Source organism: Rhopalosiphum padi, chromosome 1 (genome assembly GCF_020882245.1).
Source record: "Rhopalosiphum padi isolate XX-2018 chromosome 1, ASM2088224v1, whole genome shotgun sequence".
Classification (NCBI taxonomy): domain Eukaryota; kingdom Metazoa; phylum Arthropoda; class Insecta; order Hemiptera; family Aphididae; genus Rhopalosiphum; species Rhopalosiphum padi.
In genome coordinates, this window is record NC_083597.1 from 31,333,344 (window position 1) to 31,355,392 (window position 22,049).

Below are 22,049 nucleotides of genomic sequence, written 5' to 3' on the forward strand. Positions count from 1 at the left end.
TTAATAGATTTTGAAATTGTCAGTGTTATTAAGTAAATGAATCACCCAATATAATTTTATCGAACTAAAATTATGAAAAAACCGTTCAGACAACAGTCAAGGTATTTCCGTGGTAAGCGTGTGATGGTCATTATTACTCATTAGTTACGTTGTTCGTAGTGTTAAGGTGAACACCAGACTGCACGACCGTCATGATGTAATATATATATAAGCGTATCCACCACTAGTTCATATATTAGTATAAACTAGTTAACATAATATTCATTGTTTGTGTGAAATGATAAACAGTGGTAAAATAATATAACTATAATAATTATTCTTATTTGTTAAATAGAAAAAAATGTAACTTATATGTATATTATATTAATATTATTATATTTTTTTAAACGTAAAATCTATTATTTTAAATATTTAATAGTATGAGCTGATTTTAAGTTATATTTTATTTTAATACTGGCTGCATAAAAAGCAACATCAAATAATTAAAAAATGTATTATATATTATACAAAAGAACTAAATACGGACAAAATTATTTACATAATTACATATTACTAGTTTAATCTACAAAATTATGAGTGATATAATTCAGTTAGAATAACACGTTTATAGCTATACTTAAATTTATACAATAAATTACACAGTAATTCTTTAAATTATTTTTAAATTAAGAATATTGCAGTTTAAAGCATAACAATTATTTATAAATAATTTACTATACCAAAATAATATAAGTATTAATTAATTATTAATATTATATTTAATCTATAAAAATTTGATTTAATGGAATCCTATTAAAGAACTCTTGTGCAATTGAAATAAAAGCAGCACTCAAAGCTCTTTCGAAAGCTGGTTGCATTTCTTTTAATAGTTCCATCCAATTCTCGTTTAAAAATATGTTCATGTTGTCACCTATATCAAAAAAATTGTTGTTAACAAATAAATTCAAACTTTCTAAGCATTCATAATATAGAATTGATTTATAATACGTAGTCTACCAATGGTTTTATGTTTAAAAGGTTTCGTTTTTTTTTTAAATTAATGTATGATAAATTTATACAAATCATTAAATTAAAATGCATGTTTTACATTACGTGGTACATATGCTAAAGATTTGAAATGTGCAGCATTATTTTTTGGTTCAATAAATATTGAAAATTCCATCGTATTATTTGAGAATTGATTGGGTCTATTTCTATTAATGATATTACCTATATATGTGTATATAATCCTTCTATAATATGGTAACCAACAAATTTATTAATAGTAAAGTATTTAAATTTCAAAATTTTCACCGTTCTACGAAAGTATAAAAAGTATACAGAGTGTATCAGAGTTATTTAACAAATATAGTAACATTTGTAATGGAAGTTTGTTAATAGTCTTGTTACACCTTATATATTATACTTTTTTTAGTTATTAAATATTGCATTTTTCTTATACAATGTTTCTTATACAATTGTAAAAAAGATCTATTTCATTCAAATATTAAATGTTAATAATAAGCTGTAATTTACAACTTTACAGTATCTTTACAGAAACTTTACAGAAATAAAATTTGAATCAAAATTAATAATATCAATTACCTAAAAATAAGATTAATAAACTATTATTACTAGCATACCCGTCTCGGCTTCGCCCAAGATTTTAATTAATAACAAATAATAAATTATTAACTTTATCGGATTAAATTTATGCCTAAAACCTTCTCTGTGATGTCCTCTTTAATTTAAAAAAAACTGCACGACGATTGAATAAGTAGTTTCGAAGTTTATCCCGAACATACAAACAAACGCTATCATTTTATATATTGGTATAGATTAATAAACTATGAGTATACTCACCAAGAACTTTGTCTCCGTTAAATAAATTATTCATTTTTAAATGCATTTTTGAAGTAGTAAACTTCCAATCTAAGCTTTTGATTTCTAAATGTGTATTACCATTTTTAAGCACTGGCTTCATTTTAATAACACTAAAAGATTTGTAATTGTCTAAAAATAAAAAATAATATATTATTATTTTGTTTGTTGCTTATGGAATTGACAAAAACTATCAACAATAATACACCAAAATATTGGACAATTTTAAATTACCTAAAGTAAATCTACATGTTCCATTTCCATTAATGGGCAAAATTATTACTCTGCCATTCGTTTCATATTGACCTTCCAGTATAATTGGTTTTTGGATGACTAGAGCGACATTAAGTGTATAGTTTTTTGGATCAAATCTGAAATAATTTATCAATATTTAATTTGTTAAAACATTCACTAATAATAACTATTTACTCCAAATCCTTGATAATCGTCGATTTCATGTTTAAAATATCTAGATCTTTAAACTTCAGATTCACAGCTCCTATACCCTGATCTATTGCTAATGAATTAATTCTCAATGGATCATTCGGAAGTATCCCGAGACTCGGAATACCTTAAAACATATATATAATAATATAATTAATACAAAATATTAATCAATTAGTTTTTTATTGGTTTTACCTTTTGCCAAATAAGGAGTAGCTCGTTGTAGTCCATCTCTTATACATGCACTTATAGCCGGATCACTTAATTTGCATTGCACAAAACCTAATGCTAAAAAACAAAAAAATATACAATAATACTACGATATAAATTCAAAAATCAAATGTTTAATTATAAGTAAAAAAAATACAGTACATTTTTATAAATAAATTTCAAACCATAACCACAATGCTATTGTATTATTGTAAACATTTAAATTACCAAAGCTATATTATAGACATACGTAGTATAATACAAGTATATAAATCATATTTTTAGTGAGTGTTTTTCATTTGAGTAATTTTTTTATTAACTTAAAAATAGTAGATTTTGGCCATAATCTTATACTATTATTCGATTTAGTTTAAATTCATGAGAAACGTTTTATATAATTTAGTATTAAAGTTAAATTTTTGTAGTTATATAGAAATAAGCAGCCATAATTAAATAGTGACCATGTCATTCAACAACTTTTAATAAAATAAAAAAATGAAATGGGTAAACTTGAAAATAAATATTTATAAATTATATTACGTATACATAAACATTATTGGTATACCTATATATTACTCGCAATAATGTTATAATGTGAAGGTCGCTCTAAGCATAATAGTTACTGGTTTCATAATAAACAAATTAATATATATATATATATAAATTTATTGACATAGACATTGAACAATATTACTGCTCGACGAACCGGTCCAAAGACATCATTCTAAGTAATAAATGGTTTTCCGGTAGACAGTGGCACAGTTTGAGATTAACTCGGGGGCTCTTGAGTATGAAGTCAAGGACCAAAAACAAATTTTAAACTTCCTCAAGATATATTAAATTATTATATAAGTAGGTACATATTTTTAAATATTTTGGAGTTCAAATGTTCAAATGTTTCATATGGCATATTATTATTTAATTTTTCTGATTAACACAAAACTACAATAACGGTGAATAAATTTAAATTTAAATCGAATTCTAAAATTTAACTAACAATTTTAAAATAATCTTTAATCCAAATTATTTTATAATAAAAAAAAAAATGACAACCTAACCTTCTAAACTTCTAAAGAATTCAATACCAAAACATAAATTAATACTATTGAAAAATTTTATTTTTTTTTTATTCTATTGTATTATATTATTAGGAATTGTGTGATACTGCGCAAGTCTAATATTTACGATATTGTGATTCACCGCATGTATATGGAGATAACAATAAATAACATTGTCAAATTTTTAATATACTATAATTTTGTAAAATTTTAGAATTTTTTTATTTTTTTGATATTTTCTACTACACGTTTTACTAAGATAGAAATAAAAACATTTAACAATTTATATTAGGTAATTTATTTGTTTTTTTTTTCAATATCAACATAATAACACAAAAAAAAAGTTTAGTTATTTTAATGTTAACGACTTACAAATTTAATAAAAATATTTTTCACTACCTTATAATCAACACAATCCTAACTTTAACTAGACAAAATTTAAATAATATGCAAGTTTGTATTTTGAAAAATATTAACATCAATATTAAAAAACAAATCAACGATATAAAAAAAATATTCAATGAATATATTCAATTGTCATAAGTTATACGTTAGAACTTGAAAGTTGAAACATTTAAATTTAATATTCATTTTTTTATTACTTAAAAGTTATAATTATTATCAATTATTTTACGTATTGCATGTTTTAATTATGAATTTAAATATATGTAATATGACCAAACTCAGTCATAATATGTATCCATTCGTTTCGTTATTTAATCTTGTATGAATAATCCTCGTTTTAAAATATTAACTCGAATTATACTCGATTATAGTAATTACATTTTTAGCAGTCTTAAAAATTGAATAATTAAGCATCGGTGATAACTAAAATTCCAATTTATATGTTAAAATTATTTATTGAACGTTTTTCACTTACGCAATTTTGTTGAAGGGGCAGCGTGTATAGTTCCAACGAAAATGTACGTAAGACAACAAACAAACTTTACGATAAAAGAAGCCAAATTAGTCATCTTGTATAATTTGTATGTACAAGATTACAAAATTGACTTATTACTGAATCCAATTGCACTTTAATCATCTGCTTATATAGGTACACATTCGTCGTTTTAACGGAAAGACATTAACCAGACGATTAATGAAAAACACGATAATTCCATTCACCTCTATAACCCTATCGGCTAGCATAGCCTTCAATCCCTACTGTGATTCTGTTTACTGAATATGAATGTGTTACAAAAAATATTAGTCAAAAAAACTAGTCGAACAAGATGTCAGTACATTTTTTGTACGATAAAATAAATAATAATAATACGATACATACCATTATTTCGAACACTACTAATATGCGCAAGGTGTACTTATTCTGCAATAGCTATCTATAATATGTGCGTATTATTAATATACATTTTTTTTTATCTTTTAAAAAAAATGTCGATTGTCCTACAAAACTCCACAAACCAATATATTATTAAGTATTCTGGTATTTTATTTTTTTATAGAACACGTGCATACGTAATACTATATTAAATAACATTATTTAACACTTAGTAGTAAATTTAATTATAATATTAAAATTTATCTTCTTTCTCTTTAACAACTTAGTGGGCCACGAAGTCCTATCGCTGCCACCACAACATCGTCCCATCGGTTCCTGTCATAATATTATGTCTCCTCAATTTATCCATTTTCGTTGACCATTACTAAATCCTTTTCTACTACAGTTTTTCATCGTGTTTTGGGCCTTCCTAAAGGAATTTTGCCTGTATTTCTTCTTTCAGTTGCTCGTTTATTTATTTTTCCATTTGCTCTCCATATACGGCCGAACCATTATATTCTTTTACTTTTACTAAAAGATAAAATGTGAGGTCTTCCGTAAATGTTTTACACATCGGCATTGTGTCTTCTTTCGCAAACTCTCATTTCCGTACATACACTGAACCAAATATTTCTCTAAGCACCTAACGGTTTCCCAAATTTTATATCCGTGTATTATAATAGTTGGATCTATAATAGTTTGTGTATAAATTTATTTTTGATTCTCTCGATAATAACTTTGATGTAAATTGGTAAACTATAATTATTTGCGCCGATTATTTTTTCTTAAAATAAAATATATACTTATACTAAATAACTAAATGAATAAAAATATTATTTATGTTTTTCTATTATTGGAAAAAAAGTAGCTGATAAGTCTTAATCCATTCAAGATGGATATTTATATTTTGATTATTGTATAGATTTTTTTGAAAAAGTGATGTTTTATTGAACAAAAACATTTTTTCTTTTTAACTTACTTACTTAAACTTATTTAAAAAAAGTAAAACCCAGTTTTGCATTCTTTGAAAGAGTTAATTATCTGTCAATTATTATTTATTACCTATTTCAATTATTATATCAAAAAACGCAAGAAAAACTAAACTCACTAAATCATTAAGCTTAGAAAATCAACTAATACATTGCATACATATTTACTTAAATTATTTAGACTTAAAATGAAAAACTATACTATTCGTGACGAAACCAAATATTTGTCTTATACAACATTTCAACCAAAAAACTAATTTTCCGATAAAATCTATTAGTTAAAATCTATTAGTCTCTATAAAATTCCTGGAATTTATAAGTTCCCACTAAAAACTGTAAATGTTAACATGATTAAAATGAAATATAACTGTTTATCCTTGTATAATTTCCTTTAATTTATATATATATATATTTTGTAATGTACTAGCGTAATGGTAATTAGTATAATTGTTTGTTTTTATAGGTATATTTATAAATACAATAATTAATGATTTTTCAGTATAAAACGCAAAAAAAAATGACTATGGTAACAAAATATTTCAATTTAAATAGTACCTACTTAATTTCTATAAAATAAATAAACAAATTTACCTTTTAATTATAATTAAATTCGTTATATAAATTTTTAAAATGATTGATTACTATGCATAAAATAAAACTCAAAACAATATTATATTCTTTTGATTAACTGTATTGCAAATAATTAAATTTAAATTAATTCCTGCAGTGGTAACATTAGTTATAATTACATATACCCTATAAATTAAATTTTAATATTTATTTATATCAATCAATCGCTCACTGTATTGATAATAAATTGTACAATAAAAATATACCCGTTTTACCGAAATAATATCCATAAAACGTATATAATGGTCATCATTAATATTGTAAACTGTAAAACATATTTACTTTAATGAGTGATAAAAGAAAACTTACGTACTAAAATATCTAAATTTAAGGTAAGATTATTTGATCTAACGGAATACGATTCAAAAATTGTTGACCAATTTCTTTGAAGGCAGTACCAAAAACTTCTTCAATAGCCGGTTGCAGTTCAACGATAAGTTCACGCCAATTCTCGTTTAGGAATACGTTCATGTTATCTCCTGCAATATATTAAGAAATATTAATACATTTGAATATTTAATTTTAAAATTAATGATAATATTGTTAAGTGTATAGACTCTTTATTACAAGACAAAACGAGATCTATATGAGTTATTATTAAATATTAAATTATCACTTTAACATACTGCTGGCTTAGAATGAAAGGGTTTGATCGTATTATTTTTAAATTGTTCAGGAGTATAAAATAAATGTATAATTCAGGATTTAAGATTAAAAAAATCTATTCAGAATGAAAAGGTTCCTTTTCATAATACCATTTCGTTCTACTTATAAGAAAATTCTATTAAATTGAACCTTTTTATATTAATTTTCTTTATTAATGGCTAATATTAAAAAAAAATTATATTATCATTATGTTATGTTTGATATTAAATTCGAGAATTTATATAATATAATTTCAAACAAAAATAATAAATTAAGTTAAAAACGTAAATTTGAAACACTTATTTTAACTTGATTTAATGAATAAAATAATACTTTTCGAACTTCTAAGTATTTCTTACATAATACAAATATATATTATTTATTTTCTATATAATAAAATAATAGGTACCTACATTAAAAATATTATTTATATTAAATTAATTTGAAATATTTTATTATCAACGACGATTATTACACAAATGTCAAATAGCTATTTTTATCATGATATTCCTCAATAATTTGTATAAATATATCTTTTATTGAATGATTTCGTTCTAAATCATTCTGTACTATAATTAGATAAAACTTTTTCTAGCTAAATTTTTTTTTTTTTAATTTTTATTTTTTATTTACAATCTGTTACATAAAATTGAACAATAAGTAAAATATATAAGTGAATAAAAAGTGGCTTGAAGAAAGGACAGATTTAAGAAGCCTTCCAGTGAAGACACTTAGTCAGCTATTTATATACATTTCTATAAGTTAACAATAAAATTTAAATAAAATTAGGCAATTAACTAAATTAATAGGTCCCGACACCACCGCTTTTTTAATCTTTTCCTAGGATTGTCAGGTATGTTTGCCGACGCAAGTCCTTTGATTAGGGGATTATCATGGTTTTTAGCAGATAAGTTAAATCGTCTATAAAAAGTTCTAGCTACATCGCAGACGGGTGTGAGCTAAATTGAGTATTTAATTTAAAAAAGTTTAACTAACATTTGGTTTTATTTCCTAAATAGTGGTTCTCAATATCTAATATAGAACCATTCCATTTTCTGTATATTTTTTTATTAATGAATAAACTCAATTTTAGCTTAAAATGTGCGTTTTAAAAATCATAATAACAAAAATGGATTCAGAACCCTTTCATTCTAAGCCAGCTATAAGTATTATATATCCCAAAATATACAATACAGTGATTTACAAAGTACACTTTACTTCTACTATATAACAAAACGGTTATCTACTTTCCCCCCTTTTCGTATTTATTATATAAAATAACAATAATAATCAATAAAAATTAAATTTATAAATAGTGAATCATACTGTCCTGATGCTATTATCAATTAGTCTTATTAATTTTTCGAGTAAAAATGTTTGAATAAAATAATTAAAAAAACAGTAAAAAACACTTTTTAAATACTAAAATCCTCATTTTAAATACTTTTAAAGTCTGTCTACTCAAAATCAAATACTTTTTCTTTTTAGTTTATATATATTCTAACATTTAAAAAATATAATATTTGTATATTAATATATATTTTTTATGAGACTTATATCTAACCGAAAACAGATGAACAATTTATAATTATACCAAATTATTGGCTATAAAAAAAATGTTGTTTACAATTTTAAAACATTTGAGAGTAACTATAAATACTTTTTTTTTACTGAATATTCAACAACGAATTTTCAATACTTTTAAAAATAAATAACTATTGAACCACAGATATTTTCAGCTAGTCACTATCATCGCGTCAAAGTGTTTTGTATTAAACATAATATGTACAATCAATACATTTTTGGAAACATTCTGCAGAAAAAAATTATTTGATGAAGTTAGAAGACTAAACAACAATTTATCATAGTTATCTAATATACTTTGGCATAACATAAATTGTATTTAAATTGTAATTTATTGAGTCTCATACAAAAAAAAATATTATTATGTACGAGTATGATTATTGCTCATTATAAATGTATAGACCCACATAAAATAATCCTAGATCTGCTCTGGATTTAGAGAAATATTTAAGTATTATGCAAAAGCAGTGAAAAATCATCGCATTCGGAGAAAGATTCTAGGTAGAGCACTAAATTTAAAAAGCTCGTTAAAAGAACTAAAAAGTAGATTCTTAAAATATAATAAAAATAATAATTGAAAATATTATATCAACAACCAGTATTAAAATATCAAACCGTTTTAATACCAACAATTATTTCAATTATTCAAGTCATAATTTTACTTACCTAAAATATAAATTGTAATAATTATTCATAAAAAAAAATCGAATTTGTTATAATTCAAATTGTCATCGCTTTTAAAAACATAACAATTGGCAAATGATTTTTCACTTAATTTTTATAACTTATTAAAACTCTTAATTATGTATTCATTCCTTGTAAATAAAAATTGTGAAATGCTTTATTATGTAATTGAAAATAAAACTATATAAATATAGATATAGTTTTTTTTTCTATTTTCATCCCGAAAATGTTCAAAATATTTTGAATCGTCTATAATTCATCATATAAAATAGTTCGACAAATACTTTATAATTTTTTAACGAAAAACAAATAATTGAACAGATACATATAAGTCCAATAATATAATAGAGTAATTTGCTACTTATTTTTGCAATCAATACATAATTGTTTTTATTAATTTTAACTTGGTTTGAAAATTTAAAAACTTTTATTATAATTAAAATGTGTATTTTTTCTTAAAATCGCAGGATTTATTTTTATATCTAGCTAAAATAGTTAAAGGAAATGTAATTCTATAAATACTTATTAAGTTATAAGTTTATAACTAAACTAACTGTTATTTATTATTTTTAGCATCTGAGTATTTCAAACAGTAACATAAAATGACTATATCCCTTATTTGTACGCACTTATTTCTTATTATACGAATGTTAATATTGTGCTTTATAAAATTACTTTATATACATTAAATATCATATCGCTAATACTATTTAGTGTTTAAATCACTAAAAATTGTAAAATGTGGTAATAGGAAAAAACATCATAAATAAATCGTAACATTCTGACCTTGTAATAACTATAGTTAACACAACTCATAAATTACCTAAGGCTTTGTCTCCGTTAAACAAATTATCAAATTTAAGATTCAATTTTGAAGCTGTAAATTTCCATGATATATTTACAATTTCTAAATGCTTATTTCCGTTCTTTAATACTGATTTCATTTTAATAGTGCCAACAAGATTTGTAACATCTATAAAAAAAAAAAAAAATACAAAATAAAATAAAATATAACCTATTTCATAATGGTTGATTAAAATATTACCTATAGTAATTTTACATCTTCCTTTTCCTACAATTGGAAGAATTAATACTTTTCCCGATATTTCATAATCTCCATCCAAAACTATAGGTTTTAAGGGATGTAATTCAGCATCCACACTTAAAGTGTCTGCATTATAACTACAATAGATAAAATATATAAGTACAATTTTAAAAACAAAATTTTAATCATAAAAATACTCACTGAACTTTGTCTATAACAATAGATTTGAGGTTAGTAATATCCAAATTTTTAAAATCCAGTTTTATGCTAACTGGCCCCTTGCCTTGATCAATTATCAATTTATCGATTCGCAATGGATCCATTTTGAGTATTCCCAAATTTGGAACACCTGAATAAGTCACAGTTTAGTTAAAAAATATACAATTATATATCTACAAAATTTATAAAATACAGATAAATACTATAGTTGTTTTAATGCGTTTCACCAACCCGAGGCTTTTTTTATTTTTAAAGCAATTATGACATTTAAAATTCTTAATTTAGCAAAAATGATCGAGATTTATCTTGAAATTCTAAATAGCTTATTTTTTTCGAAGTATCTTGTAAATATCGAGAAAAATACGTTTAAAGATTTACCAAAAATTGAAGTAATTTACATAATATTGACGACCGTTCCCAGAGTATTGAAAATACCGAATTAATTTAATATGCAATGCATATGCCATATAACAATACTTCATGACATGTTTAAAGCATTTTTTATTTTCAATGCGCCTACAGATTGTATTCCAGTGAATAAATAATGTGCATATCGTTGTAGAACTAATATATTGTATTCATCACTTCACTTAGAATCAAAAAATGTATGTTCAATATTGCAATTGTGTTTGTTTTTACCTTTTGCCAAATGAGGAATAGCACTTTGAATTCCCGTCATTAGACATCCGTCAAAATTAGGATCACTTTGTTTGCATTGGATAAAACCTTTAGCTACAATAATAAAATATTAACATTTTAATTATTTATTTAAAATAAAGTAAAATTTTAAATGTTAAAATGTAAGTACATTTCATACGTAAAATCAGTATTAAAAAACTCTAATCAAAATTAGCATTCATCATACATAATACATTCATATAGTGTATAAACGTATTGGACTGAAAATAATGTTCAAATCAGAATTCCAGTCCACAATGACGAATGAATGTCTATATTCAATAGTTTTGATGGCCAGAATTAGCGATTGTCAGTGTAATACATGGTCAATAATATGAAAACATAAAAATAATGTGTATAATGTTTGAAATAAAATCTCATTGTTGATTATGTTTAAATCATAAATGATTTAACTATATTGATGAGTAAAAAATGTAGCTACAATAGCTTAAACTAATATATAATTTATTGAATTTATAATTTAAATATCAACTATTAAATAATTGAATATGAAACCAAAATTTGCTGTAAATTTTTTTTTTTTAATTACAAAAATAAATGATCATCAATCATGTGTTTCATTTTTTCTTAATGTAAAATTTGAAAACATGTTTTCCAGCATTAACACGAACATTATATAATTTAAATTGTAAGTATTTAATTAGCATACTCTAATAATAATATACATTGGCCAATTGCCAAACAAAAAGGAAAAATAATAACTATTTTAATTTTATAATTAATTGCAATTTGTTTGAATTTTATTGTTGAAATAATTTTATAATTTTCTATATAGTATATTATGGATATAAATTATAGTTTAAAATTAAAACGTTTTATTAAAAAATATTTTCATAATATCTATATTTTAACTATAATATATAAATGCCTTTATAATAATAATACTGTATACATTATATTATATTCACCATTAAAATATAAAATAAATATATAAAAAAAAAAAATACCTTTACTCTATTAAAAAAGAAAATTCTAAAATAATTAACTGTAAAAATTATGTTTTAATCATTATAGTAATACAGATTTTAACATACTAGCATATAAAGTAAATAATTTAAAAATTACCTAATGTCTTAGAGATTAGAAATACATAAATTTAAAAAAAAACGTTAAAACCCCATTTTATTAAAGTAAATTCAAATTATTAATCCACTAACTACCAAAATTATTTTTATTTTTTATTATTATTAAATACATATTTGATTTTCAATCATACAATAAATAATAAAAAAATCAGAATATGTAAACTGTATAACAATATTATGATGAATTATTATAAATAAAATTACTAAATACATTATGAAGTAAATTTGAAAATTGTCTTGGCTGTAAAGTCTAGCTATAACTGTAGCGTGTACTATATGCATAGATCGTAATAACTAATAAGTATAACATAATGTATCAACGAATATCGATGTCCATTTATTCTTGTACCGTGTTAGAAATATAAATATAAATGTTATACGTACGTAATTTTGTTGATGGAGCTGCATTTACACACACGATGACAACGTACACAAGACCGCAAACAATGTTTAAAATATTAGCAGTCATATTGTACGATTTTTATCGGATAAATTTAATTCAACTACCGTCAACCTCGACAAACTTCAAACTCAACACAGTCTGACTATGATCGTGTGCTTTTAAAACATTGTGAGCGTTGTTCACGTTTAATTATTCGACTCGATTCTAACAGAAAATCGTCTCCCTACTTTTTTCATTTTAGTTAACATAATGTATTAGTTAATAAGTATTAGAAAAACTAAATTTACAAACTCGTTTGGCTGGTATGCACGAGTCTCACAACAAATAATATTTTGATATTGTAATATGTCAAAATGAATTATAATTAATACAATTTTTAATTATTATACATATTATACATTTATATGTATTTTAATTATTTTTATAGTTAGGCACTGAATTAAAATAATTAACATGATTTAACATTCATACAATTTTTTTAAATCTCGCAGTTTAAACGAAGACCGCAGTAATAATACAATTAAAAACATATAAGTATTTTTTTAAACTGTTTGAACGTCAGTTATGACTTATGAGTAACATTTAAAATATTAATTTAAAATCCAATGATTTAAATTTTGATCGTTAATAATGAAAAAACAATTTTGCATGTAGTATCTATTATTTAAATTGTATATTAAAAAAACTCTACAAATTATATCCATAATTTCTACATAGCTTGTCTTTTGTTATTAATTTATTAGCTATATTTTTAGATGTGACACCTGTTTTTTTATAAAATATTTTGTGTTAGATATATTTTGAAATATAATATACAAATACAAGATTTATCATAAAATTACGTTCTTTTATGTTTTTGTAACACCTCAAAAATTGTTAAATATAAATCGATATGATACAATTTAAAATGCATAAAAAACTGATTGTTAAGTTTAAATTACTAACTATATATTGTTGAATAAGATATAAATTAATGTAACAAATGATTTATAAAGATAATCACATTATTATATATGATGTATAAAAAGAAAGAATTACATTATTTTTCTTCAATCCGGTCTAAAAATGTTAATTTTATAGGTACAATAATACTTTTATTATTAATATATTATTAACTATTTCTTTATTGTAATTGATTAATTCATTTTGATATTTTCCACGAAATAAATAATACAGAATTCTAACAGAATATATTTGAAAATAATAGCAACGTTTATAATTTATCCAAACACATATCATACATAATTCATAAAAAATTAATTTATAATTTCATTCATGAAAATTAGATAAAAATCTTAACTTAAACATTCATTGAACGTTTATTGTTAAAAATTATTTCTGCGGTATAAGTTTACTAATATATGATCTGGACAATTGCAAAAACGTATATTTAATTTATATATCAATTTATTTTTACAATGAAAAGCTTATATAATGTATTAAATTTATATAGTTAATATTCAGTTAAAACCGGGGAAGTCGTTTTGCTACATAGTAAGTGTCAAGTGTATTTCGTCATTGAGTAGGTGTATTAGATTTGAAATGATACGTTTTTGCATACGAAAAACGATTTTGTAGAGACTTAGATAGCCTATATTTCTAAATATACCTTATTATATATTTATATTGCTTTAAGTAATTTGTTTATCAATTAATAACATAGTAGTCTGAACTGATTTTTTAAGAAATTATTATAGATTGTACTTATTTTTCCTAAAAAACAAATTTCATACTTACTTATATTACCTATTGATTATTAAAATATTATTTCATATTATATAATATGTTACTAGCTATTATTCAACATTTGAACAATCATAAAATAAAAAAAAATGTAGTTGCGCATTATTTATCATTAAAGCTATACTCAATTATATCTACAGTACAAAATTATATAGATTGTAAACATTCAATAAACGGTCTAAATATAAAAAAAATCCTAAATATGCTGTGGGTACCGATCATGGTTTATGATGTCATAACTCAGTGGTACATTTAAACGAAACGGATAACACGATAGTATTTCTTCATATTTAGATAAAGTACGATTTACCAATCTGTGGTCCCCGTGTATTTTATGTGTATAAAATTCGCCATGTATTCTATCCAATTATTTATTATTATTTATGGATGTGTATTAAGTAAGTAAAGCTACCTACATTATTAATGTCCTCGGTCTTAAATGTATATTAATGTATATGTCTATAATTTTAAATACGTTCCTAGACAGCGTAGTTAATTTAATAACATACATATACGTTTGTATATAACATAAAAATTAAAATATAAGGAAACGTATGTATTCGGTATACCTTCGCTGTGTGTATAGGTACTCTTATTATTGTGAAAACAAGAATCGAACTATTTTTGTTAGTATTGCGCACCTGCCTGCTTAAACTAATTTCTCACATTAAGGCAAAACCAACGAGTAATCTAATATTAAGATAGGCTATTAAGGATATTTCATTGAGGGAATATCCAAAATGTTTTACAAAACAAACAATAGTTCCCAAGGTCATAACTACTGTTGGAGGTAATATAATATTTTCATACAATTGTGGTTTTTATTCATTTATAAGTTCATTAATAGTTGTCATTACAACTGGATATCCCTAAAAAAATAACCAAAACAAATCCTCACGATTTGCGCACAAATCATAATTTATATATTATACTAGACATTCATAAAACTAGTTTTTAGTCTTCTAGTATTTATTTTATTTCTTACTTATTAACATGCAATGGATCAAAATTGTGACGAAAGGCTTTATTTATTTTTTCTATGTTTATTTATTTTATCATAAAATTACTTTGTCGTCTACTTCTTTCAACATTAAAGACACAATAAAAACCATACCGATTCATTTCAATAAACATATTTTACAAAAACAAAAATAATACAACAAAAAGTATGAGTCTATCACTCGTCTCGTTTCGCTCTACTGCGCACAGATCACGATATGTATCATGAATTCGTGAATAAACATTATAATTAATTATAAATAATCAAATTCAAAAAACGATTTTCAGAAGAGTTCGTAAGTTATAATTAACGATATTGTCTGTAAGACCTATTTTAGATGTAAGATGGTAATAAATATACTAGGTAGTAAAGAATTTATTAATGATGAATGATGACAGACCTTGTATTAGGCACGCTATGCCAATATAACATTTGTTATTGAGCTTTAAGTATGCTCGTAGATATAATATAATAGCTATTTATAAAAAATAACCATAAATGTCTATACATACATTTTTATAATATTAGGTATTGATAAAAATAGGAAATAGACCCCAACTTTTCTAATATTTTTTTAACTAACTTTAAGAATTTAAAATACATATAATAGAGGAATCTAATTACTTGTATGTTCAAGATCATAAATGCGTTTAATAATACAGTTATATAATATATAACATGCATTATTAACAATGTCTTGTTTAACATAGAAATATAAAATTCGTTAATTCGTTAATAACTCGTTAATTATGCAAATAATTTATAACTTGATTGTTATGTAATACCTAAATATAAAAAATAATTTCTATAATACAACTTACTCATATCTAAGAAAAAAGTAAAATTAATCGTCAAAGAAAAGTATAATAAAATTACTTTTATAAGCTTCAGCAATATAATTCCAATCTATAATCAACAGTATCATGAAAATAGTTTTTGAAAACTGCCAAGTGAGATAAACCCGAATCTAACGTAATCCATTTTTCTATCAATTAACTATTAGCTAAGTTAAAAGCTTCAAATCTTAATTATAATTTACCTGATAGTTTACAGAATATACTGTACATAGCCACATAAGTAACACAATATATGCTACCTATATATTATGTTCAACTACTACTCTAAAATATAAATAATTTTCACTGTGCCATTTATGCAGTTTTTTAAATTTGGTTCCTATCATAAGATTTTTAAATGTTATGTAAACACAAAGAATAATGTATTATTATTTATCAAATAATAATAACATAACATTATACAAAAACAGAATTAAGAGGTTATGTGGCATATCAAACTGTCTTAACTACAAATTTATATTAATAACAATCAGTTATATAAATAATCCACGTAAAATGTTGTATTAAATGCGTTAATTTATATTTAGTTTAGGTAAAGTGTTTAATATAATATAGTATGCCTGTGACTTTTCCTAGTATATAATATAGTTTTAACCAAAAATTACCTGTAAACAAAATAATAGGAACAAATAGTTGTGCGCTCATACATCATAGTCTTATCAATATCTTAGTTGTTAAAGTACTTAGTTAAATAACTATGAATAATTTTATTAGTAGCCCTTGAAACTACATTAATTAATATAAACTATTTATGTGTAAGATTTTTATCATTCCTATGTTTTTTTTTAATTGGTTAGGTTTTTTTACTTCTAATATAATATAACCAAAAAGTTTCAAATATAAAATCACAGTAAATACTTATAACTTTAAAATATATCAACAAAATAGATGCAATAAATGTTAATCTGACAACTTTTTAACGCTAATCTTAAATTATAATGGATAATGAAAATAATTTATGCATTCTTGTGATACTCATCAACAATCTTATAACAGTTTATTACTGTCCAAATAATAAAATTATTAAAAAGATAATTAACATTAACTGATTAGTATTCAAATTATTATCAGTGCTATTACTTCATAATATTTACTAAACAAAACAAAGTATACATTTATATGTATTTCCAAAATATACATTATAAAATCGTTAAAACTCACATCGACTGAAAACCAGTTTTTAATAATATACTATACGTTATATTTTCACTCCGGATAATCTTTTACCAATTTCCGAGTTGACCTTCCGAGTTCTGACTTCTGGTAAGTACATAAATGAATTTTAAAATACGTTTTAAAAATAATATTGTAATAATTTCCATTGTCTAAATTGCTAACTATAATATATTTCTTATAGGTATCATTTACAGCGAACAATCATTACTACGATACTTACATGTAATTTCAAAAAGAAATTTTTTTTTTCAGAATTTTGAAATAATATATTTTACACGTTAACATTTAAAAATCATTTATGTTTTTTCACTATTGGAAAGTATCTTACTATATTATGTACTATTTAACAAAACAATATTGTTAACTTTATTTATTGAAGTTAGATACTGAATTAAAGTATATTGCTTCTTTAATTAATTAAATATTACTAACTAGAGTCTAATATAAACATTTCAAATAGATTTTATAATTTAAACAAATGTCTCCTTTATCTTTTGAAGACATCAAGACATCATATGGCATTCTTTAATGAAACTCAGCCAAAATCGAATAAATTCAAACTTTTTAATTGATTTGTCTACGTATTTTCGCTTAATTGCTTTAGTATGTAACACATTAATTACGTAAGCATGATCTATAAATTAAAACTATCGTTGAAACAATCATATTACAAAGAATTTCATGGTTAACTCCAAATAAATACGATTAATCTGGAATCTGAGCAATGAGCATTTTACTTATTTAGTTTATAACAAATACTTAGTAAGAATTATATTTATCATTCCATAAATTTTTATTTTTATAAATAATTATTTAATTTTTTTAATAATTGTCAAGTCTATTAAATTTAATTTGTGATATACTGATATGTATATTGATTATTAAATATCGTGCATTTTCTTCAATAATAAATGAATAATCAAATTCCAATATCCCCATATCCCAGATAACTTCTATAATAATTCCAAACAACCCTACTAGATATTTCAAACTCAGATGGTTTTATAAGAACTACTTAGCACGCAAAGCTAAAATTTAAACAACTAAATCATGTAAAGGTGACCAAACTCAAATTTTTCATTTGTCTCCACTCACCTTGTATTTTTCTTTTGTGTATTAATGATGGAAATGTCTTAAAATACTCAAAAATATTGCTCTTGGAGAATGATGATAGTTTTCAGACTGATATTAATAAATTGTAACTTTATTGAATGGTATAGTAACAAATGGTATAAATCTTCAGTTATGACCTTAAGTAAAAAAAAAAAATAAACGATCATAGTGCATTAATAAAACATAAACAGCGGCCTTCTTAGTAAGATATACACAATGTAAAAGACTTGAGTGATAGTTAAAATAAAAAAAATCTAACTTTCAAGCGGAGGATGAACCTTAATTACATTTGGTTTAGATTTTTTAAATTGTTAATGGATTCTAGAACCGGTATTCAGTCCTAGTAAAACAATTATTATTTTTCGTATATTTACGTTAAATTATATTATACAACTCCAAAATTCAGAGGTTTATTCCATATTTACACTTAATCCTATATTCCTATCCATTTAACGAGTAGTCGGGTGGCTAATTTCTACTTCACTAATCGGGTTGATGGATTAATATTAATAACTAATAAGTTATCTTATTTTACAGGTTCTAGATACTTATGATCTGCATTCTGCGTTCAAACTAACACAACATACCAACGTACACAAAGGTTTATTAAAGGTCTGAAATAATCTAATACTATATTGTGCACTATCACCTGTCTACCTAAATAACCTTATTCTCGTGAGTAGTGGTACACTGGTACTGAAAACCACAGGAGTAGTGAAGTATAAGTTGAACAATAAAATATATTATTATATGACGATGTTATTATTCATTAAAAAATAGATTCTTACATCTACAAACAATTTTTTCATGGTATATCAATTTAGAGGGGATCATATAATGTTCACTTATCTAAAATTAATATTACTATAAATTGCATCATTAAATATATATTTAATATATCTATGCAAACTAGCACCACTATAATATTTTATAATAGAATAAACGTAACAATCTAAATTTTATTTATAATTAATCAACCCTATTAAAACTTTATAAGCATAAGCACTTAGTATCTTTCTCTAATCATGAATATAATACCTGATACAGACAAAATGTAAATATATAAGTACCCCGTCGAAATAAAGTTTTTGGTCAAAAAGTTATAATATATATATATATGGGTTTAAATTTATGTCGTAAGTTAAATATAAATATAAATAATTTAAAATCTTTTAAACATTGTATGAAAGGTCTGGATCTATCTAGTACTTAAATTTTGTTTTCCATTTCCCTAAATTGTATTATTATCTAATTCTGATACAAAACACCATTATTAAAAACTAAATTTAAATAAACTATAAATTATCATGTATATACTTAAACAGATAAGAATCGCTACGTCAACACAATTTCTGCTTTTAGGGGAGCTGTAATATTGTAATCTATTTTGAAATTATCAATTATCAATGCTATTATTACAATAAAACTATTATTATTAACAATAAATAGAAAACTAATTATATTTAAAAAATTTAAAGTTGACTGCTGAAAATTTATAATAAAAATTAATTAAAATTAATTACAATTATTATACTATTTATGTAAATAATTTATTCTATTAATATTATATTTTTAAATCCTAAGTATTGGTCTTACAATAACGCGTGTTGTTGTTTTTTTTATACATATATCTGTACATACAACAAGTCGTCGATAAATGCTTCAATTTTCACTTTGAGAGTGTAGGATTTTTGTAATAATTTTTTCTGACTGCACAAACTTATTCCCACTCTTGGAGTAAGGAATTTGTTTACGCAGACCAAACCTACGAACTGTTATCCGTTGAACTGTGCCAGCTACACTACTATCTAGTGTAAAATCTATAATTTTTACTTTCATAGGACTGCATATCTTTATTAATAATTGTAAAAACATAATATAAATCCGTATTCTACCCATATTATACCAAATAAATCATTTTATATTAATGCACTATTTTTTTTTATAAATAATAATTTAAAAATATTGTTTGTAAAAATAAATAATAGGTAATTTGTATTTAATTGTCTGTTTTAAATAAAAAAAATAAATAAGCAAGATAAGTTAGATGAATTTTTTTTAATTCAATTTTACTTTTACTCTTTTGTATAAAATAATAGTATGCATAGTAATGAATAATATTAACAATTTTAAAACTTTTTTCTTTAATTAATTTACTGGCTGTTTCAAGGTTGGTTTCATAATCTCACTATCGATTTCTGAAGTCACTTGATCTGCTTCTTGGAAGATGACTTTTCCGTTAATTTCATAAAAGTGTTAGATACAAGAGGCTTACGAAATTATTGTTTTATAATATAGAATAAATATCATCGTGAAATTGTTTCTTTGAACTGCACAATTACTTTTCTCACTGGACAAAATGTGTCTCACTGCTCACTAAAAAAAACCTTGAAGTTTTTACAATCGGGAAAAATAAACAAAAATGAAGGAAAAACAAAAATCTTACGCAAATCCAATATTATTATTAAAATAATTGCTTTGTAACCACGATTGCCAACATATAGACAGTCTTCGCTCAGAATCGTTTTTCATCATATACAACGGATTATCGTTGAATTCAAACTTAACAAAATCCATTATAATTCAATTCAATACCTAATATACAGCAAAACACTACCCACTTGCTTAACTTTTTTTAATTTTAAAGTTCAAGTAAAAAAGAAGTCGAAATGCTAAATATACTTAAATATAAGCATTTATATTCTAAAAATCCAAAAACATACGTTTTTAATTTTATAGCGAAAAATATAAATAAATATTAAGCGAGCAGCTCCGTTGGTAGTTCCCGCCTCGTCCGGGGATGGATGACCTCCTGGGAATTTGAACAACACACACATCATGTCTTAAGAGGACGTGGTACCCGCATGGCTCCGTCTTACACACGTATGACAAAGACAAAACGCGTTTACATAATATTAGTAGAACTCACTCAATTTTGGTTCTAAAGTAAATACTTATAAAATTAAAATATTTTGGAGGGCAAAACAATGAGTTTTTTTCATTATTCCCAAAATAACGTTAATTATATCGTTTAGAAAAATTGAAAATTAAAAATAATTAATTAATCTATAACTTTTCAAAACTTTAATTTAAAAAAAACTCAAATTCTTTTATCAAGCCTCCAACCCAACAACTCCCACACCACTTGTACTTATTGTAAAAAGAACACATTTACAAATTGTATAAAAAATATTATAACAAAAAAAATAAATTAAAACCATAACAAATAAAAATAAAACTGTTATCATTTGATTCAGTAGAACACGAAACAAATTTGTATCTAAATTACTATAAAATTTGACAAATAAAAATATTAAAATACACAA

General features: G+C 23.3%; 1 protein-coding gene across 1 annotated transcript; it reads right to left on the reverse strand.

Moving 5' to 3' along the window:
- Positions 1 to 356: 356 nt before the first annotated feature.
- On the reverse strand, positions 357 to 13,002 carry LOC132925418 (uncharacterized). Its single transcript, XM_060989819.1, has 12 exons — positions 12,816 to 13,002; positions 11,287 to 11,379; positions 10,630 to 10,777; positions 10,429 to 10,565; positions 10,207 to 10,356; positions 6,804 to 6,949; positions 4,453 to 4,567; positions 2,500 to 2,592; positions 2,290 to 2,431; positions 2,095 to 2,231; positions 1,843 to 1,992; positions 357 to 910 (listed from the first exon to the last, which is right to left on the reverse strand). Exons 1-12 carry the CDS (start codon positions 12,898 to 12,900, stop codon positions 759 to 761), a joined length of 1,548 nt encoding a protein of 515 aa, XP_060845802.1. The 5' UTR covers positions 12,901 to 13,002; the 3' UTR covers positions 357 to 758.
- Positions 13,003 to 22,049: the final 9,047 nt, after the last annotated feature.